The 22,867-nt window shown below is 45.4% G+C and overlaps 1 protein-coding gene across 1 annotated transcript in view; it reads left to right on the forward strand.

The window, feature by feature from the left end:
- The first annotated feature begins 351 nt into the window (after positions 1–351).
- Positions 352–22,867, forward strand: part of SLCO4A1 (solute carrier organic anion transporter family member 4A1) — a 30,367-nt gene continuing 7,851 nt past the window's right edge. The window contains exons 1-8 of the mRNA XM_035124310.2: positions 352–1,339; positions 4,763–4,853; positions 6,938–7,059; positions 9,954–10,065; positions 17,434–17,588; positions 19,577–19,772; positions 20,685–20,850; positions 21,950–22,119. Coding sequence (XP_034980201.2) covers positions 520–1,339; positions 4,763–4,853; positions 6,938–7,059; positions 9,954–10,065; positions 17,434–17,588; positions 19,577–19,772; positions 20,685–20,850; positions 21,950–22,119 — 1,832 coding nt within the window. The 5' untranslated portion in view covers positions 352–519. The remainder of the gene's footprint in view (positions 1,340–4,762; positions 4,854–6,937; positions 7,060–9,953; positions 10,066–17,433; positions 17,589–19,576; positions 19,773–20,684; positions 20,851–21,949; positions 22,120–22,867) is intronic.

Raw genomic sequence — 22,867 nt, forward strand, 5'->3', positions numbered from 1 at the left:
TGTCTGTTGTTGTTTAGTCGTTTAGTCGTGTCCGACTTTTCGTGACCCCATGGACCATAGCACGCCAGGCACTCCTGTCTTGCACTGCCATTGTGTCTACATTTCAATTTTATAATATTTCTATTTCTACGTGCATTTTTATTGGTTACACTTATTACTTTTACTATATATTGTATGTGTTTATATCAATATATTTTAATTTACTCATTATTTATTTTTATTTTTTTAAAAAAAGATAAAATCCATGGTTGGGAGTGTTGCTTCATGGAGGAAAATCAGGATAAAAATGTAATTTGATTATATATATATAAAATCCACCTCCTCATTTCATCTGGTTATCTCTTTCCAGAATGAAGTGGTTTCAGGGTCTCAGCACTGCCTGCATACTCGTTGGTGCACTTATAGCAAATTCTCCCCTTCTGGAAGCCGAGACCTCCACCCGCTGTTAGAAGAACACAAGCCAGTCTGGGGAAGGGAGAAAAAAGACAAAAGCACAACACACCTCTTGGCTCCTCTTTGATGGCAATGCCTCACAACTTGGCAGGAGAAAATGGCTTCAACTTTACCCAGAAACTCATTTTCTCCAGCCCGTCCAACCCAGAGGAGAACAGCCTTACTTTTGATACGACCGGTCCCAAGGAATCTTGCAACACTTCCGAGAGCAATGGCACTTTATACTCCAGCGCAAACAGCCCTTCGGACTCCTGCATTAAACCCCTCTGTGACGAGGGGCCTGAAAACAAGAGCCAGTTCAGCAAAGGCATTAAATACGTCTCCTCAGAAGGGGAAGTGCTGGTGTGCGGATGGGGAGCCTTCACGCCGAGTTGTTTACAATTCTTCAACACGCCCAAGGGGGTCTTGTTCTTCCTTTGCGTGGCTTCTTTCCTCCAGGGGATGACTGTGAACGGCTTCATTAATACAGTCATCACCTCCATAGAGCGGCGGTTTGATCTCCGGAGCTACGAGAGCGGGCTGATCGCCAGCTCTTACGACATTGCCGCCTGTGTGTGCTTGACGTTTGTCAGTTACTTTGGGGGGAACGGGCATAAACCACGGTGGCTCGGGTGGGGGGTGTTGATCATGGGCATTGGGTCGGTCATCTTTGCGCTGCCTCAGTTCACCACCAGCCAATACGAAGTGCATTTCTCGGAGGAGACTGGCATGTGCTCCTCCAATCAGAGTGTGGGGTGCACAGAAAGCGCCTCCAGCCTCTCCAGTTACCGGTTTGTCTTCATGCTCGGACAGTTCCTACACGGGATCGGAGCAACGCCATTATACACTCTTGGAGTGACCTATTTGGATGAAAATGTCAAGTCCAACTATTCCCCTGTGTATATCGGTAAGTGTCAGGCTTCAGGGAATCGGCTTCCTCCCTCTGTTCCAGTAGATAAGCAGAACAAAGGAAAAGGAGTCTTCTTACCAGTTAGAAACTTTAATAATCACAGCCAGAGAACAAAGAACCCATCTCCCAATTAAGAATACCACCCCTTTACATCCCTATTAATCCATGTCACTGCTACTTCTTATGATCTGAGCTTGTCCCCTCTGTGATTTGTGTCCTTTCTTTTCTGCCACTTTCTCAGCTCTTCTTGACCTTGGGGATGAATGTTTTCCAGAGACAGTGAATCTGTTAAGCCTCTCTCTCCCAGTGTTTCTTCTGCTAGCTGTTCCCCATCCAGTATTTCCCAGCTTCTGCCTTCTGGACTGTGCCCCTCTGCAAACCACTGTTCCAAATCTATACTGCCCTCCTGCTCCTGGGAAGATTCAGGAGCAGGGGAGGGGGAAGCTCCCACCATTCCTCCTCAGTACAGCCCTCCTCTGCACGGTCCCTGACATCAAGTCATGGAGGGCATGTTGGTGTTGCTTTCTCTTTCCCACACACCTGCCCTGTTGGGTGGATTTGGAGGGTAGGATATTAGTTATTATTTATCCTTCCTTATATTGCTTCCTCGTGCAAGAGCACCAGCTCTCTAGCAGACTCCGTCCTTAGCGCCACAAGGCAAGCCTGATCCCTGCAGCATTGTCACACAATGCTCTTCCCCAGCCCATCTCAATGAATTATAGTACACACAAAAGGAAGCAGGTAGGTAGCCGTGTTGGTCTGGATCGAAGTAAAATAAAAAAAATTCCTTCAGTAGCACCTTAAAGACCAACTAAGTTTTTATTTTGGTATGAGCTTTCGTGTGCATGCACACTTCTTCAGATACAGTGAAATGGAAGTTTCCAGGCACTTATGTAGAGAAGGGGTGGGGAGGGGTGGGGATGGGGAGGGGGGATCACTCAGAAGGGTGGTGGAAATGGGTGATTGACTGACTGATAGCTGTTGATGACCGCAAACGACTGCAAATGGTTTTGCATGAAAAAGCAAGGGTTGAGATGGCTGAAGATCGCTTATCATGTATAATGAGATAAAAATCCGATATCTCTGTTCAAACCAGGTCCCTCCATGGTTTTGAGCTTGGTGATAAGTTGCAATTCAGCAACTTCTCTTTCCAGTCTATTTCTGAAATTCTTTTGTAGTAAGACAGCTACTTTGAGGTCTTGTATAGAATGTCCTGGGAGATTGAAGTGTTCTCCTACTGGTTTTTCTGTCTTCTGGTTCCTGATGTCAGATTTATGTCCATTTATCCTTTGGCGTAGGGTTTGGCCTGTTTGTCCAATATAGAGAGCTGAAGGGCACTGTTGGCATTTGATGGCATACACAATGTTAGAAGATGAGCAATTAAATAGTCCTGAGATGGTATGTTGGATGTTGTTGGGGCCAGTAATGGTGTTGTCTGGGTGTATGTGGCAGCAAAGTTGGCATCTGGGTTTATTGCAGGCTCTGGTACCAATAAATCTGCAATAAACCCAGATGCCAACTTTGCTGCCACATACACCCAGACAACACCATTACTGGCCCCAACAACATCCAACATACCATCTCAGGACTATTTAATTGCTCATCTTCTAACATTGTGTATGCCATCAAATGCCAACAGTGCCCTTCAGCTCTCTATATTGGACAAACAGGCCAAACCCTACGCCAAAGGATAGGTAAAGGTAAAGGGACCCCTGACCATTAGGTCCAGTCGTGACCGACTCTGGGGTTGCGCGCTCATCTCGCATTATTGGCCGAGGGAGCCGGCGTATAGCTTCCAGGTCATGTGGCCAGCATGACAAAGCCGCTTCTGGCAAACCAGAGCAGCACATGGAAACGCCGTTTACCTTCCCGCTGTAGCGGTTCCTATTTATCTACTTGCATTTTGACGTGCTTTCGAACTGCTAGGTTGACAGGAGCTGGGACCAAGCAACGGGAGCTCACCCCGTCACAGGGATTCGAACCGCCGACCTTCTGATCAGCAAGCCCTAGGCTCAGTGGTTTAATGGACATAAATCTGACATCAGGAACCAGAAGACAGAAAAACCAGTAGGAGAACACTTCAATCTCCCAGGACATTCTATACAAGACCTCAAAGTAGCTGTCTTACTACAAAAGAATTTCAGAAATAGACTGGAAAGAGAAGTTGCTGAATTGCAACTTATCACCAAGCTCAAAACCATGGAGGGACCTGGTTTGAACAGAGATATCGGATTTTTATCTCATTATACATGATAAGCGATCTTCAGCCATCTCAACCCTTGCTTTTTCATGCAAAACCATTTGCAGTCGTTTGCGGTCATCAACAGCTATCAGTCAGTCAATCACCCATTTCCACCACCCTTCTGAGTGATCCCCCCTCCCCATCCCCACCCCTCCCCACCCCTTCTCTACATAAGTGCCTGGAAACTTCCATTTCACTGTATCTGAAGAAGTGTGCATGCACACGAAAGCTCATACCAAAATAAAAACTTAGTTGGTCTTTAAGGTGCTACTGAAGGAATTTTTTTATTTTACAAAAGGAAGCATTAGTCACAGGTGTAGCAATTAGCCAGCTTGAGTGCTGAAGAGCTGTGCAATGCAAAGGAGTTAATGAGTTTTCCCTCTGCGACTGCCTGCGTATCATTCATCAGCCACAAAATGGAATCAAGAAACATCCCTCCTCTTGTCATCTACAGAAGGGGTAAGCCCTAAGATTTATTCAGGCACAGTGAATTAACTGCAGTCCTACTACTACTACTACTACCATTAATTTTATAATTGCCTTCTAAGCCGCCATCTCAGTGCAATTTGCACAGAGGAAAATTAAGTCTTAAGTTCAGTTCTCCACATTTCCATTTCTGTTTGCATTTTTTTTAAAAAAAAAAACAAGTCTTCATGAGAATTAATCAGCATTTGAGTGCAAAATTCTCCAAATGTGCATCTTTGTATGCAATTTTCGCATTTCCCTCTGAAACAATACATTTTAATGTGATTTTTCACACTTTACTGCAGGATATGCATTTTTGGATACATTGCTTGGTTGGAGAACTGCCAAAGTTGGAGCAGTCTGAAATTCAAAGGATGGCTGTGTTTCATTTCTCATACTGTTTCAGAGAGTGAGAATTCGCCTTTAAATGTAATCTGAATCAAATTTCTCCTCCATCTCTGGACCCACCTATGGCAAAAATTAATAAGTGAACAGCACTTAAGATTTCCTTTTGCAATACTAATGTGGGCGAACAAACATCTGTTCCCCAGTGATAGCGAGAGAATGTTGGGAACTTGGAGAAACTGATGGTACATCTGCAATGAATTCTTCCCCCCCAAAAATCTGAACTTCAGCAAAACTTTAGAATTCAGAACTGACTTTTTGAACTTTGAACCTTTTCAAGTGCCTCTCTTGATATCTTTCTTTTTCAGCTATTTTCTACACTGCTGCCATATTGGGTCCTGCAGCTGGCTATCTGGTTGGAGGGATCTTTTTGAACATTTACACTGAAATCGGAAGACAGTAAGTTTAGAATTCTTTATCTTGGACGCAGCAAATTCTTGTTAAACCTTTTACGTAGGTTGTTGTTGTTGTTGTTGTTGTTGTTGTTTTCTTAAAGTAAAGACACAGGCAATATGCTCTCATCCTGCTGAACTCAAAAACAGGCTTCAAACATGAAATGTAGCTCAACTCCAGCATTTTCAGAAAATCACTTCACACACTATACGTAAGTCCAACTATCATACAGGTCCTGTCATGCATCTTAGCTCAGTTGATAGAGCAAACTATTCTTAATCTCAGAGTCATGGGTTTGAGCCCACATTGGGCAAACGTTTCCTGCACTGCAGGGGGTTGGACTAGATGACCCTTGTGGTCATTTCCAACCTTCCAATTGTATGATCCTATGGTCAGCTTCAATTGGCTGCAACTTTCTATCCCCAGTAGATGATAGTCCCATAAGCGGTGATGGCTGTGTTCTTCCTCAACTGCTGGTTTTATTTATTTTATTAATTAAATATTAACTTCTCGCTGCAAGAGCATAAGGACTGTGAAGGCCTCTATCATCAGTCATAGGAGTCTCCAACGACATTCATTCAGAATTTTAGCCCATTCACTTCTGATGACTTGGACCATATTGAAGCATGCATAGCTTCAAAAGAGGACGAGGTTTTCAATGGCTATCAGTGGTGCTGGCTATGTTCTAGCTCCACTGTTGGAGACAACATGCCTCTGAATCCTAGTTGCTGAGAATCACAAGTGGGGAGAGGGTGCTGTTGCTTCCCAGAGGCATCTGGCTGGCCAATGTGACAACAGAGTGCTGGATTAGATGGGCCTTTGGCCTGATCCATCAAGGCTCTCCTTATGCTCTTATTATATTCCATGTAGAAAATCTCAGGTTCAGTCTTTGGGCCAGGCAGGGCTGGAGACAGCAGCCTGGAACCAGGAACTAGAAGTTGGGGATAAAAAGGGAATCCAGAGCATAGGGTAAGCCACATGGTAGGACCATAGCTGCCAAGTTATCCCTTTTTTAAAGGGATTTTCCCTTATGCTGAATAGGCTTCCTCGCGAGAAAAGGGAAAACTTGGCAGCTATGGGTAGGACAGGGGAACATCAGGGCTGGAGAGACATCAGGATAATCAGGTGAACCGGGATCAAAAACATCACATTTCAGGTACACTCCAGGTACTATGGCATCCTAACCATTACAGTACAAATGTGGTACCTTAGATGCTAATGGAGAGGCTATATTTGTGTGGCAGAGCAAATGATTTGGATGTGGAAGGTCACATGTGATTTCCCATTGGTAGGGCCAGGTGGGGGGAGACTTCTGCCCATCCCCTGGACAGCCACCAACCATAAAATTAGACGATAATGGTCCAGATGACCAAATTGTTCCTTTTGGAAGGTTTATCTGTTCATGGTTGTTTCTCCAAGGAAGTCCCATGCAAAAATTTTGTTCAAGATAAGGGTGATTTAAGGGTTCTCTCTGGGGTCAAGGGCACCTTTGTAGGGAAGGCAGAAAGATAATACCTTGCTATTTTTCAGGAGCGCTTTTATCTCTGGCCAAGGCACTGCTCACGGAGTGATTACTGCAGCAATAAGCAATTAAGTGGTCCTATGAATTAAGGCCATATGCCAAATGCACAGATAATTTTGGTTAAAAAGAAAGGGAGGCCGTTTGACCTGTGCTGATAATTTTGCTAAAGCTATTGGCAGATATTATAACTGCAGCCTTAACAACTCTGCTTACTCACTGTTTTGGTACTTCAGTCTTGCATAGAAACTTTCATCTTACATTAATTTAAGCAGTTGAGCCTGCAATCTATTAATCTTGAATCCCAGAGTGGGCATTTGAGCCTTGAAGTGAGCCCAGCCTGCTAAATTCCAACTCAAGTGGAATTCAGGTTCATTTCTAATCATTGCAAAATGCTCCCCTCACCTCCAAAAAGTCTCCACCAGTCTGGGAAGTAGGGGCACTATGACATCGTCATAAGATTTTTGCCTAGATCATCCCTGGCTTGTTCTTGATTGACATCAGTTTGTCAGAATACAGGAAGAGAATTGTCATAAATGAGTAACCTTCCTCCTCTGCCCTTTACCTGCAGAATTGATCTTACACCGGACAATACTCTGTGGGTTGGAGCTTGGTGGATTGGATTCCTGGGTGCAGGGGCTGGATCCCTTTTGATCGCGATCCCCATCTTGGGCTACCCTCATCGCCTGCCAGGTAGGTCAAGAGTGTCCAAATTAAAGTCATTTTGCAGCGCAGTAGCCCATGCCCTTCTTAAGTGGAGTGGAGGGCTGCCAAGTGGCAGAGGAGAAGGAGAGGCCATAGCATAGCATTGCTGCACCTCCCCAGCCTGAAACTTTAGAGAGCTGCTGCAAGCCAGTGTAGGCAATACTGGACTTCATGGACAAAAAAGTGACCCAGGATAAGGCAGTTTCCCATGATGCTCTTAAGAATGTGGTCAGATTCACTTTCAGCATGTGGTTGGGCAATACAGATAGGCAGCATAACAAATGGTAAGGCTTGGGAAATAGTTCATCCTGCTTACCATTCTGTTAATCAAAATACAAAATAACCAGTGCTCTTGTTTGTACGTTATGCTCCACCAAACCATGGCCTAGCACAAATGTACCATCTAGCTGGCAGCGGACCGACTGAATCCTGGAGCCCTGGGAGACGGATAGGGAAAGGAAACAGAATTTGCAGAACAGGGTGCCTTTGTTAATCTGCCATTGTTATGCCCTGTGTGTTATCATTTGAACCTCGGTCATGCTGTGCATATTTGCCTATGGAGAGGGAGAAATGAAAGCAATGCAAATTCTCTTCCCCCCCCCCCCAACTGCCTCCTCCAGCGTCTCTTTTACTCAGTTGCCTTCCTTCCCCTCTCGGGCCTTGTCCCAAATCTTGATGAACGCTTTGAAACAAGCTGACGAGCTTTTTGCAAGTTGCTTGATGACACACACATGGTGTCCTAAGATTCCCCCCCCACCCTCCCTTTTCATTGTGCGGTACTTTTGGATAGGCACCAGAGGAGCCAAGCTCAGAGCAGACAAGGCACTGAAATTCTCCGCTCAGCCTCTGGATCATGCCTGCTGCTGACTTTTTATGCCACTTTTTCCTGCTCACCTCCTTCTGATGTGTAAATTGACCTTCTCTTGGTCTGCTGGAGTTTGCAGATAATGTTTCATGCACTAAACTCTACATGGGAGGGTTGACATTTTGCTGCCGAGCACATGATTTGCATGTAAAAGGGTCCCAGGGTTCAATCCCTGACATTCGCAAGCCGAGCTAGGAAATGCCTTTGTCTAGAGAGCCTTTGCCACTGCTGGCTGGTGTAAGGAGGAAAGCCTGTGGCCTTCCATAAGTTGTTGGCACCCCTGTGCAAGCAGCAAAACCAGAACACTGATTGAGTCTCTGTTGGGCCACCATAGATAGCTGATGACTTGCGGCCCAATCCTACCCTGTGAGTAGTGGTGGGCATACATTTTTGTGGCCCCGAAGCTTGAACTGTCATGGGGGGCCTCTTCACAACCAACAATGAGGTCTGGGTAACCACTGTTACCTGCTTCAGTGGGGTTGTTCCATGATACTTCAGCACGCCTTTACAACATCTGTGTTACTGACTCTCAAACTTTGGGTTGCAGGCCCTCCAATGGTCCCTATTTTCCAGGGACAGTCCCAGATTCACAGAAGCCATCCCGGTTTCTGATCTGATCCCATAATGTCCCGCTTTTCCTTAGGATGTCCTTCCTTTCATCAGAAAAATGTTGGAGGGTATGGTAGGACATCTCTATTTTCATCAGAGAAATGTTGCAGGGTAAACAAACAAACAAACAAACAAACAAACAAATAAACCTTTATTGTCACTACACCACCTGTGTGCAGTGAAATTAAACGAGCCCCCCGCCCCACATACACTCAGTCATGTTTGCACTCTGTGTGCTTGTTGGAAGTCAATTGTACCACTATGTGACCCCCGAGTCAAGGAGATAAGTAACTATACAACTTTTAGAAGACATCTGAAGGCAGCCCTGTATAGGGAAGGTTTATTTTAAAAAAAGTTTAATGTTTTCTTATATTTTTTTATATCTTGGAAGCGGCCCAGAGTGGCTGGGGCAACCCAGTCAGATGGGTGGGGTATAAATAATAAAATTATTATTGTTATGGAATAGGAAGTCCTTAATTTCATCAGAGAAATCTTGGAGGGTATGGGATTGTGGAAATATTTGCAACCAAAAATTAATGAATTTGGATCGTGCCACTCAAATTTTAAGCCCAGAATTTTAAGCAATGTGAACTAAAGTTGCTTCTGCGGCCCCGAAGCTTAAACTTCATTATTTCCATAGGAGACCCTCCCCTGACTGTGAGGTAGGCAACACTGAGAGATAGTGACTAGTCCCTGGCCTCTCAGTGATATTCATGGCCATGTATGGATTTGAACGCTGTTCTCCCCTGTCCCAGATGCATATTCTAGCCAACAACATTACACAGGCTCAAAATGCACTGAGATCAGAGGTCAGAACTCTTACCTTCCAAGTCCCGGACTGCAGAATCCGGGACCGGCAGCCGTGTGACACCGGAAGTTGCATCGATGTAACTTCCGGTGTCGCTTTGCCCTTCTATGGGCACCAAAAATGGCCACCGCTAGCTTCAAAAGTAGCTTCTACGCATGACCGGAAGTGCGTTGACGCAACTTCCGGTGTCGCCCCGCCCATCTATGGGCACCAAAATTGGTCGCCGCCAACACCGGAAGTCGCGTCTACGCACTTCCGGTCATGCGTAGATGCGACTTTTGAAGTCGCTGGCGGCCATTTTTTGTGCCCAAAGAAGGGGAAAAAATGGCCGCCGGCAGGAGAAAATAACGGAGAAAACGGGAGACGAAGTGATACGGGGGACCACCGGGAAAAGGTAAGTAAAGACGGGGGTTTCCCGGGGAAAACGGGGTACTTGGCAGCTATGGTCAGAACTGATATTTGGAGAGGGGACAGTGGGCACTCTATACAATCCCCAGTCATTTGAACACTGCATGGAGGACATTTCTGAATTGGGATGACCCCTCAATCTAGCCAAATCCCCCGGCTGCAAGGTGCACACTTAAGTTTGTATGTTTTCAGGTTCTCAGCGCTACATCGTCATGAGAGTTTCGGAGGCCCATCAGCTGAAAGACGGCAGCCACAAAACAGCCTCAGATCCTGACTTTGGAAAGACGGTTAAAGACCTGCCACGGTGAGAACTTCTTGTACCTGTTGTTCAGATAACTATGTCTTTTATTGGGGGAGGGAGTGTTACCTTAACAATTTATAAACTTCAACAGCCTTGCTCCTTCCCGCTGGAACTTCAACCACAAACAAGTTAATGTTCTGCCACATTGCGGCACGGGAAACGGATATTACTGATTGGGGAATAAATTGGATTCACTTCACAATTAAAGGTGAATCTTCATAATTTGCACTTTCCATAACAAAACTGACACCGTCCTTCAAAATTCGCACTTCTCAGAATCTTTTCAGTACCCTGTTTCTCCGAAAATAAGACATACCCATAAAATAAGCCATAGCATTTGCGCAATATAAGCCATACCCCAAAAATAAGACATAGTGACAGGCACAGTTCTGGAGGGCGCCAAGGAAGAGGCTACGCTGGACATGTAATAAAGATAAGACATCCCCTGAAAATAAGCAACCATGTTGTTGTTTTTGAGGAAAAATAAATATAAGACGGTGTCTTGTTTTTGGAGAAAACGGTATTGTTCTCTGCTTAAGTAATTTGAACAAGAATGCAAATACTAGAATAAAATGTGAATAAAAATGCATATATGTGTGAAAATAACATACAAAAATGTGTTATATTACAGAATGTTGCTTTACCAAAACAAATGTGTCTATTACACAATACAACATACAAAAATCTGGGTATTTGGAGAAATTTGTACAAAAATACTATGGTATACCTTTTCTCTTCTACAGCATCTCAGCTTCTCAGTAGGCAGGAGATGGTCTTCTTTTAGATGTCTGGGTCCTGAATCATTCAGAGGGCTGTCCTCTGTGAAGTAGGATTCGTGACCACCCTATTTGACTAGATCTCTCCCCCATCCCCATGTGATCAGGGTAGAATTATTACTACGTGACATTCTTTACACCCACATTTCCAATGCACTGCTAAGCGTTCTTACGCACCTTGTGTGTTTTATTATTCATTTCTTTTGAATGATGCCTAAATTGCTTAATCATAGCTCAGTTGGTAGAGCAGGAGTCTCTCGATCTCAGGGTCGTGGGTTCGACCCCCCACCTCGGGCAAAAACGGAACCAGAATTAGTTGGCTCTGCCTGTCATTGGCTCTGGCTCCACCTATCATTGGCTCTTCCTCTGCCTGTCATTGACTTGGTTCCTCCTCCTCCTGGCCTCTCTGCCTTTTAGTGGGCACTACCAGCCACCCCTGCCCAATACCCAGACACACACATACCCGGGGGTTTACAAATAGGTATGGATGTGCATCAAGTCCAAATGCGGCACATTTTCTGCCGGAAATACTGGCTTTTGCCTCACCAGCCTCAATAGGAACCAGCCAACACTGGGATTGCATAATAAAATTGAAGGTAAAACACAACTAAACCCACAGCAACTATATTAAAATGTGCATAGAATAATTCTCATTCAAACGCAGATAAAAATAAGTAAAAATATAGGCAACAGCAGTATATGCCTTGGTAGGCTTGCTGAAATAAATAATAATAGAGGATAATAAAGGATGCCAGTGGGCTTAAGCACCCATAAGTCTCCTCTGGCGTGTGGCCCACATGCATTGGTTGCCAGAGAATTTGTATGTATTATGCAGAAAGAGTATCCTGAAGAAATTTCAGCCTAGTTATTGAGTGAAATTCTTGACTTGGTGCCACTTTCCAAGATTATGGCTCAGTTCTTCTCTACGGAAATTAAATTCAGAAATAGCATTTAAGTGCTGGTCGGCGTATGACCCAAACAACAGAGATGCAAAATAGAAGCCGAGAACTCACGAGTTTGCTTTACTTTTCACTCCAGGTGCTTATCTTCAAGTGCTTATCCACTGATGATTTACAGGCTTTCTAGCTTCAGGGAGCCTTCCCTCAGAATAAAAACGACACAGCACAAAAGGAAAGGGGGCAGGGAAGGAAAAGGAAATCAGCAAACTCAGGGTGGAAGTCAACATAGCACTAAGGTGTTTGTGCTGCCACATTTCTGCTTGGCTGAATGCTTTTGTGAAACAATGCAGACAATTGCCATCTAAAGTCTGACTGCTGTCTAGTTACAGTTGTATTGGTCAAGTTCTCAGTGTTTCCTTACCTGCAGATAATTTATCGTTGTCATTTCTCTATCGTATGGAAACATTAACATTTAAATCCTTAGGGATGATCTCCCCTCTCGCCTCCCTCCCTTTGCTATGTTCTGGGGGTTTCCCAGAGTGGATTTGGGGGAGCCATGGGGTGCATGGAGGGAGGGGAGGGTGTGGAAGGCCCCATTGCACTACTGAGACAGGGTAGTTGAATCCTTCCCTTAGACACCAAAGTTAAATACTGTAGTAGTTCCTATACCAAAACCTGCAGAAAAAGTTTCTGCTCCCGGATTTCCAACAGACAACTGTTTGACCTCCGTGAGAGCAGTTTTGCTGGACTAGCTGGGCCATTGGCCTGATCCAGCAGGCTCTTCTGATGTTCTTATGCATTCCTCTGATCGACATATTTCTGGTGTTGCTCATTTCTTCTCCTAAATTCATATAGAATGGACACATTGCAAAGCACACCCCCCCCCAAAAGCACAACAAATTCAATGAAATCTAGTACAAGCAAGTCTTGTTCTCAAAGTAACATTTAAGAAAAAGATTAGTTTTCTGTGGATTTCGCTGGTTATAGACATGTAATTCTCACCAACTGCTGTGTTCCTAAGCCGCATGCCTATCTGAGAAAACACCCAGGGAGAGAGGATAGTTCAACAGTTGTTGTTACAGAACATCATCAAAAAGGATCAGAGAAGGTCAGCCTTTTCCCAGCTTTTTCTCAGTTGATAACCAACAACTTGACACTATCTTTCCTTTCAATTTCCTGCATCTCGTGTTTGCTGAAGATGATGAAGATGAAACAGAAGGGAGTCAGTGTTGCATTTTTATAAATTAACTAGTGGGTGCCACCTCTGCTTTGTTGTTCTCCAACCCCATCTACCCCTGGCTTCATGCAAATGCAGAATTCTGATGAGATACTACAAATTCTCCAGTGGAGGCTGCATGGTGACAGCCTTACATTTGTATTTATATAGGAAGAAAGCAATAGTTATGACCTAGCCTGCTGGGGGTGGTGGGAAGAAGTAGTCCAAAATATCTAGAGGGCACCGGGTTGGTGAAAGCCCATTCACCATAACTAGTTCTACAAATTGTTCCCATGAAAACTAGAATGACTTTAAAGTTCTGGAATGTATGGGTTGGGTCCCAAGGCAGTTAAAGATTGTAATCAAAGAATTGTTTCATGCTTCAAAACAATGCCATTTTTGCAGACCATGGGTTGGTAGGGTTGCCATATGTCCAAGTTTTCCCGGACACGTCCAGAAATTTGGCCGGAAAATCTTGTCCGGGCAATTTTTTGGCAAATCAGCAAAATGTCTGGGAAAACCTGGATGTTTGGCATGGGGATGATGATGATGATGAAGAAGAAATTATTTAATTTTTTTTTTAAAGGCCAAAAAGGGAGGGGGAGAAACAGCTCAACAGCTTTGTCCAGATTTTCACTTTTGGGAATATGACAACCCTATGTGTTGGTCCTACCATGAAGGAATGCAAAGGATTGCTCTACATCAGGCATGTCCAGTGTGGTGCCCCTGAGCATACGGGGGTCACCCCTATCTCCTCCCCACCCCACTGAAATTACGTTTGAACCAAGCATCCTATTGTAGCCAAAGGAATAGCTTGCAGTTTGTTCTGGGTTGTGGTGTAGTGCAGCACCTAGGACAGTTACTGTGGTTTGCAAATGTACCCCCCCCTCCAAGACTGGTAAACCTGGCTCTACCTACAGCCATGGACCAGCTTGCCAGCAACATCTTCCTCCTTCCTTTTCTAAGCACTTCTCAGAAGGCAGAGCTAGACACACCTGTATTCCAAGGCAGGGCAGATACACCTGTTTTCCAAGGAGTCGACACTTGTAGCATTAGTGCATTGGTTCAGTATGTCTTGTGGGTGATGGCTCAAACGCCAGGAGACCTCATCCCATGGATCAGGTTGCTGATACTACTGTTGGGATTTCATTCCTCCATTGCTGGATGTGTGATTGTTTTAATCACATGTCTGTGTTGACATTTCATACTGTTGGAGTCATGACAGTGGAAGTTCAGTTACACTGTTCCGTTATGTTATACTATTGAATCATAGAATCATAGAGTTGGAAGAGACCACGAGGGCCATCCAGTCCAACCCCCTGTCAAGCAAGAAACACCATCAAAGCATTCTTGACATATGCATGTCAAGCCTCTGCTTAAAGACCTCCAAAGAAGGAGACTCCACCACACTCCTTGGCAGCAAATTCCACTGCCGAACAGCTCTTACTGTCAGGAAGTTCTTCCTAATGTTTAGGTGGAATCTTCTTTCTTGAAGTTTGAATCCATTGCTCCGTGTCCGCTTCTCTGGAGCAGCAGAAAACAATCTTTCTCCCTCCTCCATATGACACCCTTTCATATATTTGAACATGGCTATCATATCACCCCTTAACCTTCTCTTCTCCAGGCTAAACATACCCAGCTCTCTAAGTCGTTCCTCATAAGGCATCGTTTCCAGGCCTTTGACCAAAACAGACTATTGCTTTTAGTCTGTTTCCTCTCTCGGAGAAGAAGAAGGAGAGAGGAGCCACGTTCCTTTGTTCTGTAACACTTGTATATATACAGTGGTACCTAGAGTTACAAACGCCTCAGCTTACAAACGCTTCAGGTTACAAACTATGCTAACCTGGAAGTGTTCCCTCGAGTTCAGAACTTTGCCCCAGGATGAGAACGGAAATCGTGTGCCAGCAGTGCAGCGGCAGCAAGAGGCCCCATTAGCGAAAGCACGTCTCTAGTGAAGAACAGTTTCAGGTTAAGAACGGACCTCCGGAACTAATAAAGTTCGTAACTAGAGGTACCACTGTGATAAAGTAGCTTTGATTCCACAATTCAAATGCTTAGCTTCTGCTTGGACTCTGCTATCGGATTGGGTGCATATATCTTTGGATATATGCCACAGAAGCCCATCGGGAAAGAGTGATGAATCACCCCGAGCTTGTGGGGGAGAACGCAGCTGTTTGGCGTTTTCCAATTTGGTTCAGAAGCCCAGCGCGGTTTACTACGTACCAACAACTACAAGTCTTCCCTCGGCTGCAACTGTGCTGTCAATTTCATTGCAAGGGGGGTAAAGGACTTCATAAAGTTGTATAACAGAGAGATTCAACTTGGTGCAGAAGAAATCCTGTTGAATTTGGTTGCTCTTCATATCCGAGAGAGGGATAGATAATTGGGACCATCTTAGTTCCCCAAGGCCTTTTCTGTACCCAGGAGAAAGGCTCACAGCTGGAATCACTTTCTGGAGAAAAATACAGAATTAATTGCCACATGTCATATATGCTAAAACATATTTTGGCACCTGTCCTGCAGAGGGCTTATTCCTATGTCTAGTTCCTGGGTACAGTTTAATTATTTGGTGCTTATTTCCACATGTATTAATATCAGCGTTCTGTGTTTCCCCATCTTGTTTTCTTTAAATTGGGGGTGGGGAACCTTTTAAGGAGGGAATAAAGGGCCACATTTCCTAGATTAAAAGCTGTTGGGGGCCACATTCCAGTGGTCAGAATGGGTGGGGGCAGTTGCAAACACAACCATATACCTTTAAGTCAATCACAAGTTCATGCAGAAAACAATTTCCATGGAAGCAGAGACATCTATTTAATTCTTAGTAAATCCACACAAGTTTCAGCTTCCATTTTCTCCACATACATTTCCACATCAAGTTGTTAAAAAAGAAACACCAACTCTTTATCTGCCCTGACCGTGAAAAAGTCCAAAATAACCAAGTGAGACCTGCAGAAGGGATGCAAATAAGATCAATGAACAGCTGAACTTCCTTGCCATATAGCTTTCCAAAACTTCAAAATGCATCTCCAAAATTGCATACATGCAGTTACAAGATCTCTCTGCCGAGACACTTCTCCCTCTGCTTTGGTTTTCTTGCACCAGAACATCTTGCAGAGGATTCTCTCAAAGTGTTTCTTATTGAACAGCTGGAGGGTAAAAATGAACCCTCTGGTTCAGCACCAGAATTTCCACATACCTGTGTCAGTGGCTCTGGAATTCCCTAGCAGAATGTTAAATGTTGCATAGAGGGCCAAAATGAACCAGAGGGTGGAAGATAACAGGGATAGAAGGAAAATAAAAAAATTCCTTCAGTAGCACCTTAAAGACCAACTAAGTTTTTATTTTGGTATGAGCTTTCGTGTGCATGCACACTTCTTCAGATACAGTGAAATGGAAGTTTCCAGGCACTTATGTAGAGAAGGGGTGGGGAGGGGTGGGGATGGGGAGGGGGGATCACTCAGAAGGGTGGTGGAAATGGGTGATTGACTGACTGATAGCTGTTGATGACCGCAAACGACTGCAAATGGTTTTGCATGAAAAAGCAAGGGTTTTTCATGCAAAACCATTTGCAGTCGTTTGCGGTCATCAACAGCTATCAGTCAGTCAATCACCCATTTCCACCACCCTTCTGAGTGATCCCCCCTCCCCATCCCCACCCCTCCCCACCCCTTCTCTACATAAGTGCCTGGAAACTTCCATTTCACTGTATCTGAAGAAGTGTGCATGCACACGAAAGCTCATACCAAAATAAAAACTTAGTTGGTCTTTAAGGTGCTACTGAAGGAATTTTTTTATTTTACTTCGATCCAGACCAACACGGCTACCTACCTGTAACCAGGGATAGAAGGGACGCGGGTGGCGCTGTGGTCTAAACCACTGAGCCTCTTGGGCTTGCCGATCAGAAGGTTGGTGGTTCGAATCCCCACAACAGGGTGAGCTCCAGTTGCTCTGTCCCAGCTTCTGCCAAACTAGCAATTCGAAAGCATGCCGGTGCAAGTAGATAAATAGGTACCGCTGCAGCAGGGAGGTAAATGGCATTTCTGTGTTCTCTGGTTTCCATCATGGTGTTCCATTGCGCCAGAAGCGGTTTAGTCATGCTGGCCACATGACCCAGAAAGCTGTTTGCAGACAAACGCCAGCTCCCTCAGCCTGAAAGCAAGATGAGTACCACAACCCCATAGTCTGGGGAGGACCAAGTTTCAGATCCCTGCTCAGCCAGGGAAACTCACTCTTTCAGCCTAGCCTACATCACAAGGATACTGTGAAGATGAGAGGGGGACTATGGGCTTCTTGGAAGAAAAATGGGATAAAAATGTTATACGTATATGTAAAGTATACACGAAATTGGGGGGGGGGAACCAGGCTACCACCCAGAATTACCAATCAAAGCATTTACAGTTAATATGGGACTTGAATCAGAGTTCCAATAATTGAACTTTTTCCAACATGCTGGTTTCCCTCTGCTCTTGGATCAATGCAGGTCAGTGCTGCTCCTCCTGAAGAATCCGACCTTCATCTTCCTTTGCTTAGCTGGAGCAACAGAAGCCACACTCATTGCTGGGATGTCCACCTTCGGCCCCAAGTTTCTGGAATCCCAGTTTAGCTTAAGTGCCTCGGAAGCAGCAACCTTGTTTGGTAAGGAAATATTTGTTAGGGGCCAATGCAGGTTGCCTACATCTTCTTAAGCGATTGGGCGGGTACGGCCCGGTTCACACAACATGCTAAGCCAGGCGGTGGCACAGCGAGACCCGCATGAGTGGAAGCGTCCCTGAACAGAAGCTGGAAGCCACTTTGCTGCCAACCAGTCATTTTTTGCTGCTGCACAGTGTTGCATACCCCACACATGTCCCGGAAAAACTGGGACAACCCCCCCCCCCTGCGAGAGCCCAACAGCCACTGTGATCTCGCACAATTTTGCAACAATAACTCACCCCGGAAAAAAGCGCTTCTTTTGGGCTCTGTTATCTTGCCCAGGTCACATGAGTACAGATGGGAAGATGCGTGTCCCAGTTTTGCGACTCAATATGTTAGAGGGTATGGCAGGCATCCCCAAATTGCGGCCCTCCAGATGTTGTGGCCTACAACTCCCGTGATCCCTAGCTAACAGGGCCAGTGGTCAGGAAAGATGGGAATTGTAGTCCAAAACATCTGGAGGGCCGAAGTTTGGGTGTGCCTGAGGTATGGCGTTGACCTAAGGCAAGGTTTGGCTTTGTTTGTTGTCTGAACTGGCAGGGGTGCCAGCTTGAATAAAATATTTTTTTGCAGGGGAGAGATCAGTTCTATTACGCAAATTATATGCCAACCTGCATCCTCTTCTGCCCCCCCTTTTTGGGCAGAGGGGTGTTGATGGATTTTATCTTTCTTTTCTGTAAAGTGGAAGCAGTCACCCCACCCTGAAGCCCCTATAACACTGCCAACCCAGGAAGGGCTGCCTGGGTAAACAGAATTACTCCAGAAATGAGGAGTACTGTGTAACCATGGAAGCTTCTCGCCTCCAGCTCTGGGTCTGGGTTAGCAGAGGGCCAATCCAAAGGGTGTTGGCTCTAGCCTGGTGCCAGGCTGCACAACCAGCTCTCCTAGTGGTTACAGTCACCAGGTAGTCAACTGCTAAATGGCATCCCACACAGTAAATGACTGTGTAATTTGTATTCACAGCTGCTTAAATTGTAGTTCCTAGGTAGTGTCCCATCCAGATACTGGCCAGGGCGAGCCTTTTTCGTTTGCATTCCTAACGTCGTATGTTCCAGCTGGCATCAAGTTGGTTTTATGCAATCCTGCTTTCAGTAAAGTCTCAGGTTGCAGACTCTGCTTCATTTCCCAATTGGCTCATGTCCCGTTTGCTCTCTGCTGATCTGGGTCCCCTCCGCCACACACTCATTTCATGTGCTGTAGCAAAGAGTGGCCCTCCAGCTTGCAAAAAAAATGTGATAATATTGAAGAAGCAGAGCAACTAATAAAGCAGAATGGTTTGGGGATGGCCCAGTGCAAATGTACCACTAATGCATCAAATGCAAGTTGCAGAGTCTACCCACCCACAAACAAATACCCCGCCAGCCTGGAGGGACTCAAAGGCATCACAAGCCTTCTGAGGCTATTTGTTTTGTTGAACTCGGAGTCGAGAGTGAATTTCATGCTCTTTATTCAGCTTGTAGTCATCAAGGAGAAGAAGAGAAGAAGAATGCCCTTTTCCCCAAAACCATCTGCTTATATACATTCTTTACACAATGGGCTTTGCGTGATTGGCTACTTCAGGGCTACACCTGTGGGCCAATCAGTTTGTGGATCGACTTCTGCCAGCCGCCTGATTGGCTGCTCCTGCAGGCCAATCAGGTTGCGGATTCACTTCCACCTGGAGTTGGATTGGGTGGCTCCTGCGGACCAATCAGACTGCTGATTCTGGATCCTATTGTTCTATGATTCAGCTCAGTACATAACAAACAGATACTGGTGATTCCTTCCAGTGTTGCTGCAGCCTGTGTTCGAGATCAAAGGGAGACCTGTCCTATCACAAAGGGATTCTCAGCCTGAGCTGCCAAGAGCTCCCTCTGTGTCTTGATTGCAAAAGATAAAGGAAAGCACCTTAAGCACATACGTGATCTTGCCCATTTCTTCTCCTTTGGAAGGTTACCTCGTGGTTCCAGCCGGAGGAGGAGGCACATTCCTTGGAGGCTTCATCGTGAACAAATTTAAGCTGCGCTGTTCGGGGATTATCAAGTTCTGCTTGCTTTGCACCATGTCCAGCTTGCTGGCTATTTTCATCTTTTTCATCGACTGCCCCAACATGCCCATGGCTGGAGTGACGCAGATGTATGACAGAAGGTAGGAGACATGTTGGCTAATGATGCTGAGGATGCAGCAAAGGCGGAAACTCGGGATTATTAATGTATGAAATTGAGGCCATATATGCCAATAAAGGTGCTGGAAATTGGAATTGGAAATTGAGACCAGGGTTCACATCCCCACTCAGCCATAAAGCTCCCTGGGTGACCTCAGGCCAGTCACTCACTTGCAGCCTAGTTAAAATGGAAGGGTGGAGAGAGAAACTATGGGAAACTTCCCCTGGGAAGAGCGATTGATTGTTAAACCGCTCTGAAAATTGTAGCTCTTTGAAGGGAATAAGGGTCTCCTAACAACTCTCAGCACCCTTAACAAACTGCAGCTCCCATAATCCTTTGGGGGAAGCCACGAGAGCCAGTGTGGTGTAGTGGTTAAGAGCGGTAGACTCGTAATCTGGGGAACCGGGTTTGCATCTCCGCTCCTCCACATGCAGCTGCTGGAAAGTCTCTCAGCCCCACCCACCTCACAGGGTGTCTGTTGTGGGGGAGGAGGGGAAAGGAGATTGTTAGCCGCTTTGAGACTCCTTCGGGTAGTGATAAAGCGGAATATCAAATCCAAACTCCTCCTCCTCCTCCTCCTCCTCCTCCTCCTCCTCCTCCTCCTCCTCCTCCTCCTCCTCCTCCTCCTCCTCCTCCTCCTCCTCCTCCTCTTCTTCTTCTTCTTCTTCTTCTTCTTCTTCTTCTTCTTCTTCTTCTTCTTCTTCTTCTTCTTCTTCTTCTTCTTCTTCTTCTTCTTCTTCTTCTTCTTCTTCTTCTTCTTCTTCTTCTTCTTCTTCTTCTTCTTCTTCTTCTTCTTCTTCTTTGGTGTTGTAATGCATTGAATGTATCTTATGAATGTGGCCCGCCTTTGGACACTAAATGTGGTGTTTGTTGGCAACTTTTGTGCTTTGTCCAGCATCTTACCCGAAGGCCGCCTCAACCTGTCCGCCCCTTGCAATGTGGAGTGTGATTGTCTGCGAGAGATGTACAGTCCCGTCTGTGGAAATGATGGAATCATGTATTACTCCCCCTGCCATGCAGGATGCAAGAAAGTATCAACCAGCCACGACGGCAGGAAAAAGGTATGATCTATGGAAAAGATCTGCTCTGTCTTGTTGTCAGGGACTGGGCAGAGGAGGAATGGTGGAGACTGCCTTCCCAGCCTGACCCTTCTAGAGAAGAAGGAGACAGTTCAGAATTAGGGGTTTGAGGGAACTCACAGCTCAGAAGCAGATGAGGGGGAAAGCTGGGAAATAATGGGAGAGGAGGAAGAAGAAGCACCAGGGGAGAGACAGCTGTTGGACTCAGTGTCTTTATAAAGCATTGCAGACCCCCTCCTCCCAGAACACAGCAGGCCTTGAAAGTAGGAGAGCAAAGAACTCAAAGGCAAAAGGCACTTTCCAGCACCCGTAGTGATGACTCATGAGGAAGTGGGACAGACAGAGTGGGTGGGGTTTCACTCGGAGCAACACCATTACTCCCAGAGGCTGCATTTCTAAGCCTCTCTCTGTGAATATTAAATAAAAAGCATTGGTAAGAACTCTCCTTGTTTTATCCATTCCTGGCAATCTACTGTGGAGGGTTGGATCCTCTGATGCCTGACACTTGTAGATGCCATGAAGCCTGCTTCATCGCAGTTTAGTCAAGCTGTGAACAGAGCTAAAATTAACTGGGAGGGAGGGGGATTCTAAAACAATTCCCCCCTCAAATGTGTGTGTGTGTGCGCACATGTGTATTTTTTATTCAATTGTATTAAAACAAAGTGTGAAATCTGTCCTGGTATATATGAGGTGTGTGTCTCATTGGTTGCTGTCTCTCAGCATTCTCTATAATAGCTTCTGACATCCTGGTAACCTCCAGATGTTTTTGGATGATGCAAGTTGTAGTCCAAAACATCTGGAGCTCACAAGGTTGTCAGAAGCTGCTCAGTGCTGTTTGGAAGTAACTCTCTGGGGTGTTAGACAGAGGTCTTCTGGAGTCCCACCTGGAGATGTCCAAGATTGAACCTGGTACATTTTGCATGCAAAACACAGGTTCTATATCACCAAGTTTTGGTGCCACCTCAATATGCAAACGAAAAGCATCTTTGTTTGCTTCCCAGCATGTGGGAAAGTAGCATGTTTTGGCAGAGCATGTGGATTGCTTCTAAATGGGACCTTCTCTTGTTGTATGCTTGACAAGGTTTACCACGAGTGCAGCTGTATACTTGATGCTCCCGCTGCACCTGGCTTGGCGACCACAGGAAAGTGTACCTCCTCATGTGAGAGAAGGACCCTCCTCCTGGTTTTCATGTTTATGGTCATCCTCTTCACATTCCTGAGCAGCATTCCTGCTCTGACGGCCACTTTACGGTAAGCCGCAAGGACCTGATCTCATTCTTCAGAGCTTGCCCCAGCAGAACCTCAACTCCCATCGTCCCTGACCACTGACCTGTCATTGAAATTCTACTCAATATTGATCCACAGCAGATTCCAATGTATAGTTAGCAGAGCTAAAACTTAAACACGTTGTAGGATTCCCAAAAAGTAGACCAGAGGCAATTAATATTTCATCCAGCAGAGCTTTACTGCTATTGAAGGCAAATGAGCATCATGGTCACAAATCCAATACATTCAGGATTGGCACTGTCCATAAGAAATCCAGTTGCAGCAGACTTAACTTAAACTTACAATAACTTATAATAGGTCTAAAACCTTAACACTAAGCATAAAGAACACCACACCAGAAAGAAAGACAGAAAGAGAGAGTGAGTGAAACCCAGGCTCCTTCCGGCCTATTTTTATAGCCAGCATGACCTTGACTGAAAGAGATAACAGAACAGTTTAAGTCAGCTGTACTCAGCTTTTCTGAAAGAATAACCCAAACATCATGAACCTTCTGCTTGCATCTTTCACACAGAGAAGCTTCCAGAACCCTCTTGAATTAAGGAGGATAGGAAAGATCGCTACACATCAGATCAGTTACTTTCTGTAACAGGGCTGTCTTTAGCATATGTGCCGCCGGGGTGCAAAGATCCGCCCAGTGCCCCCTAATTTAGTTTAGGTAAAGGTAAAGGGACCCCTGACCATTAGGTCCAGTCGTGACCGACTCTGGGGTTGC

The sequence above is a fragment of the Zootoca vivipara genome, chromosome 7 (assembly GCF_963506605.1).
Source record: "Zootoca vivipara chromosome 7, rZooViv1.1, whole genome shotgun sequence".
Taxonomy (NCBI): domain Eukaryota; kingdom Metazoa; phylum Chordata; class Lepidosauria; order Squamata; family Lacertidae; genus Zootoca; species Zootoca vivipara.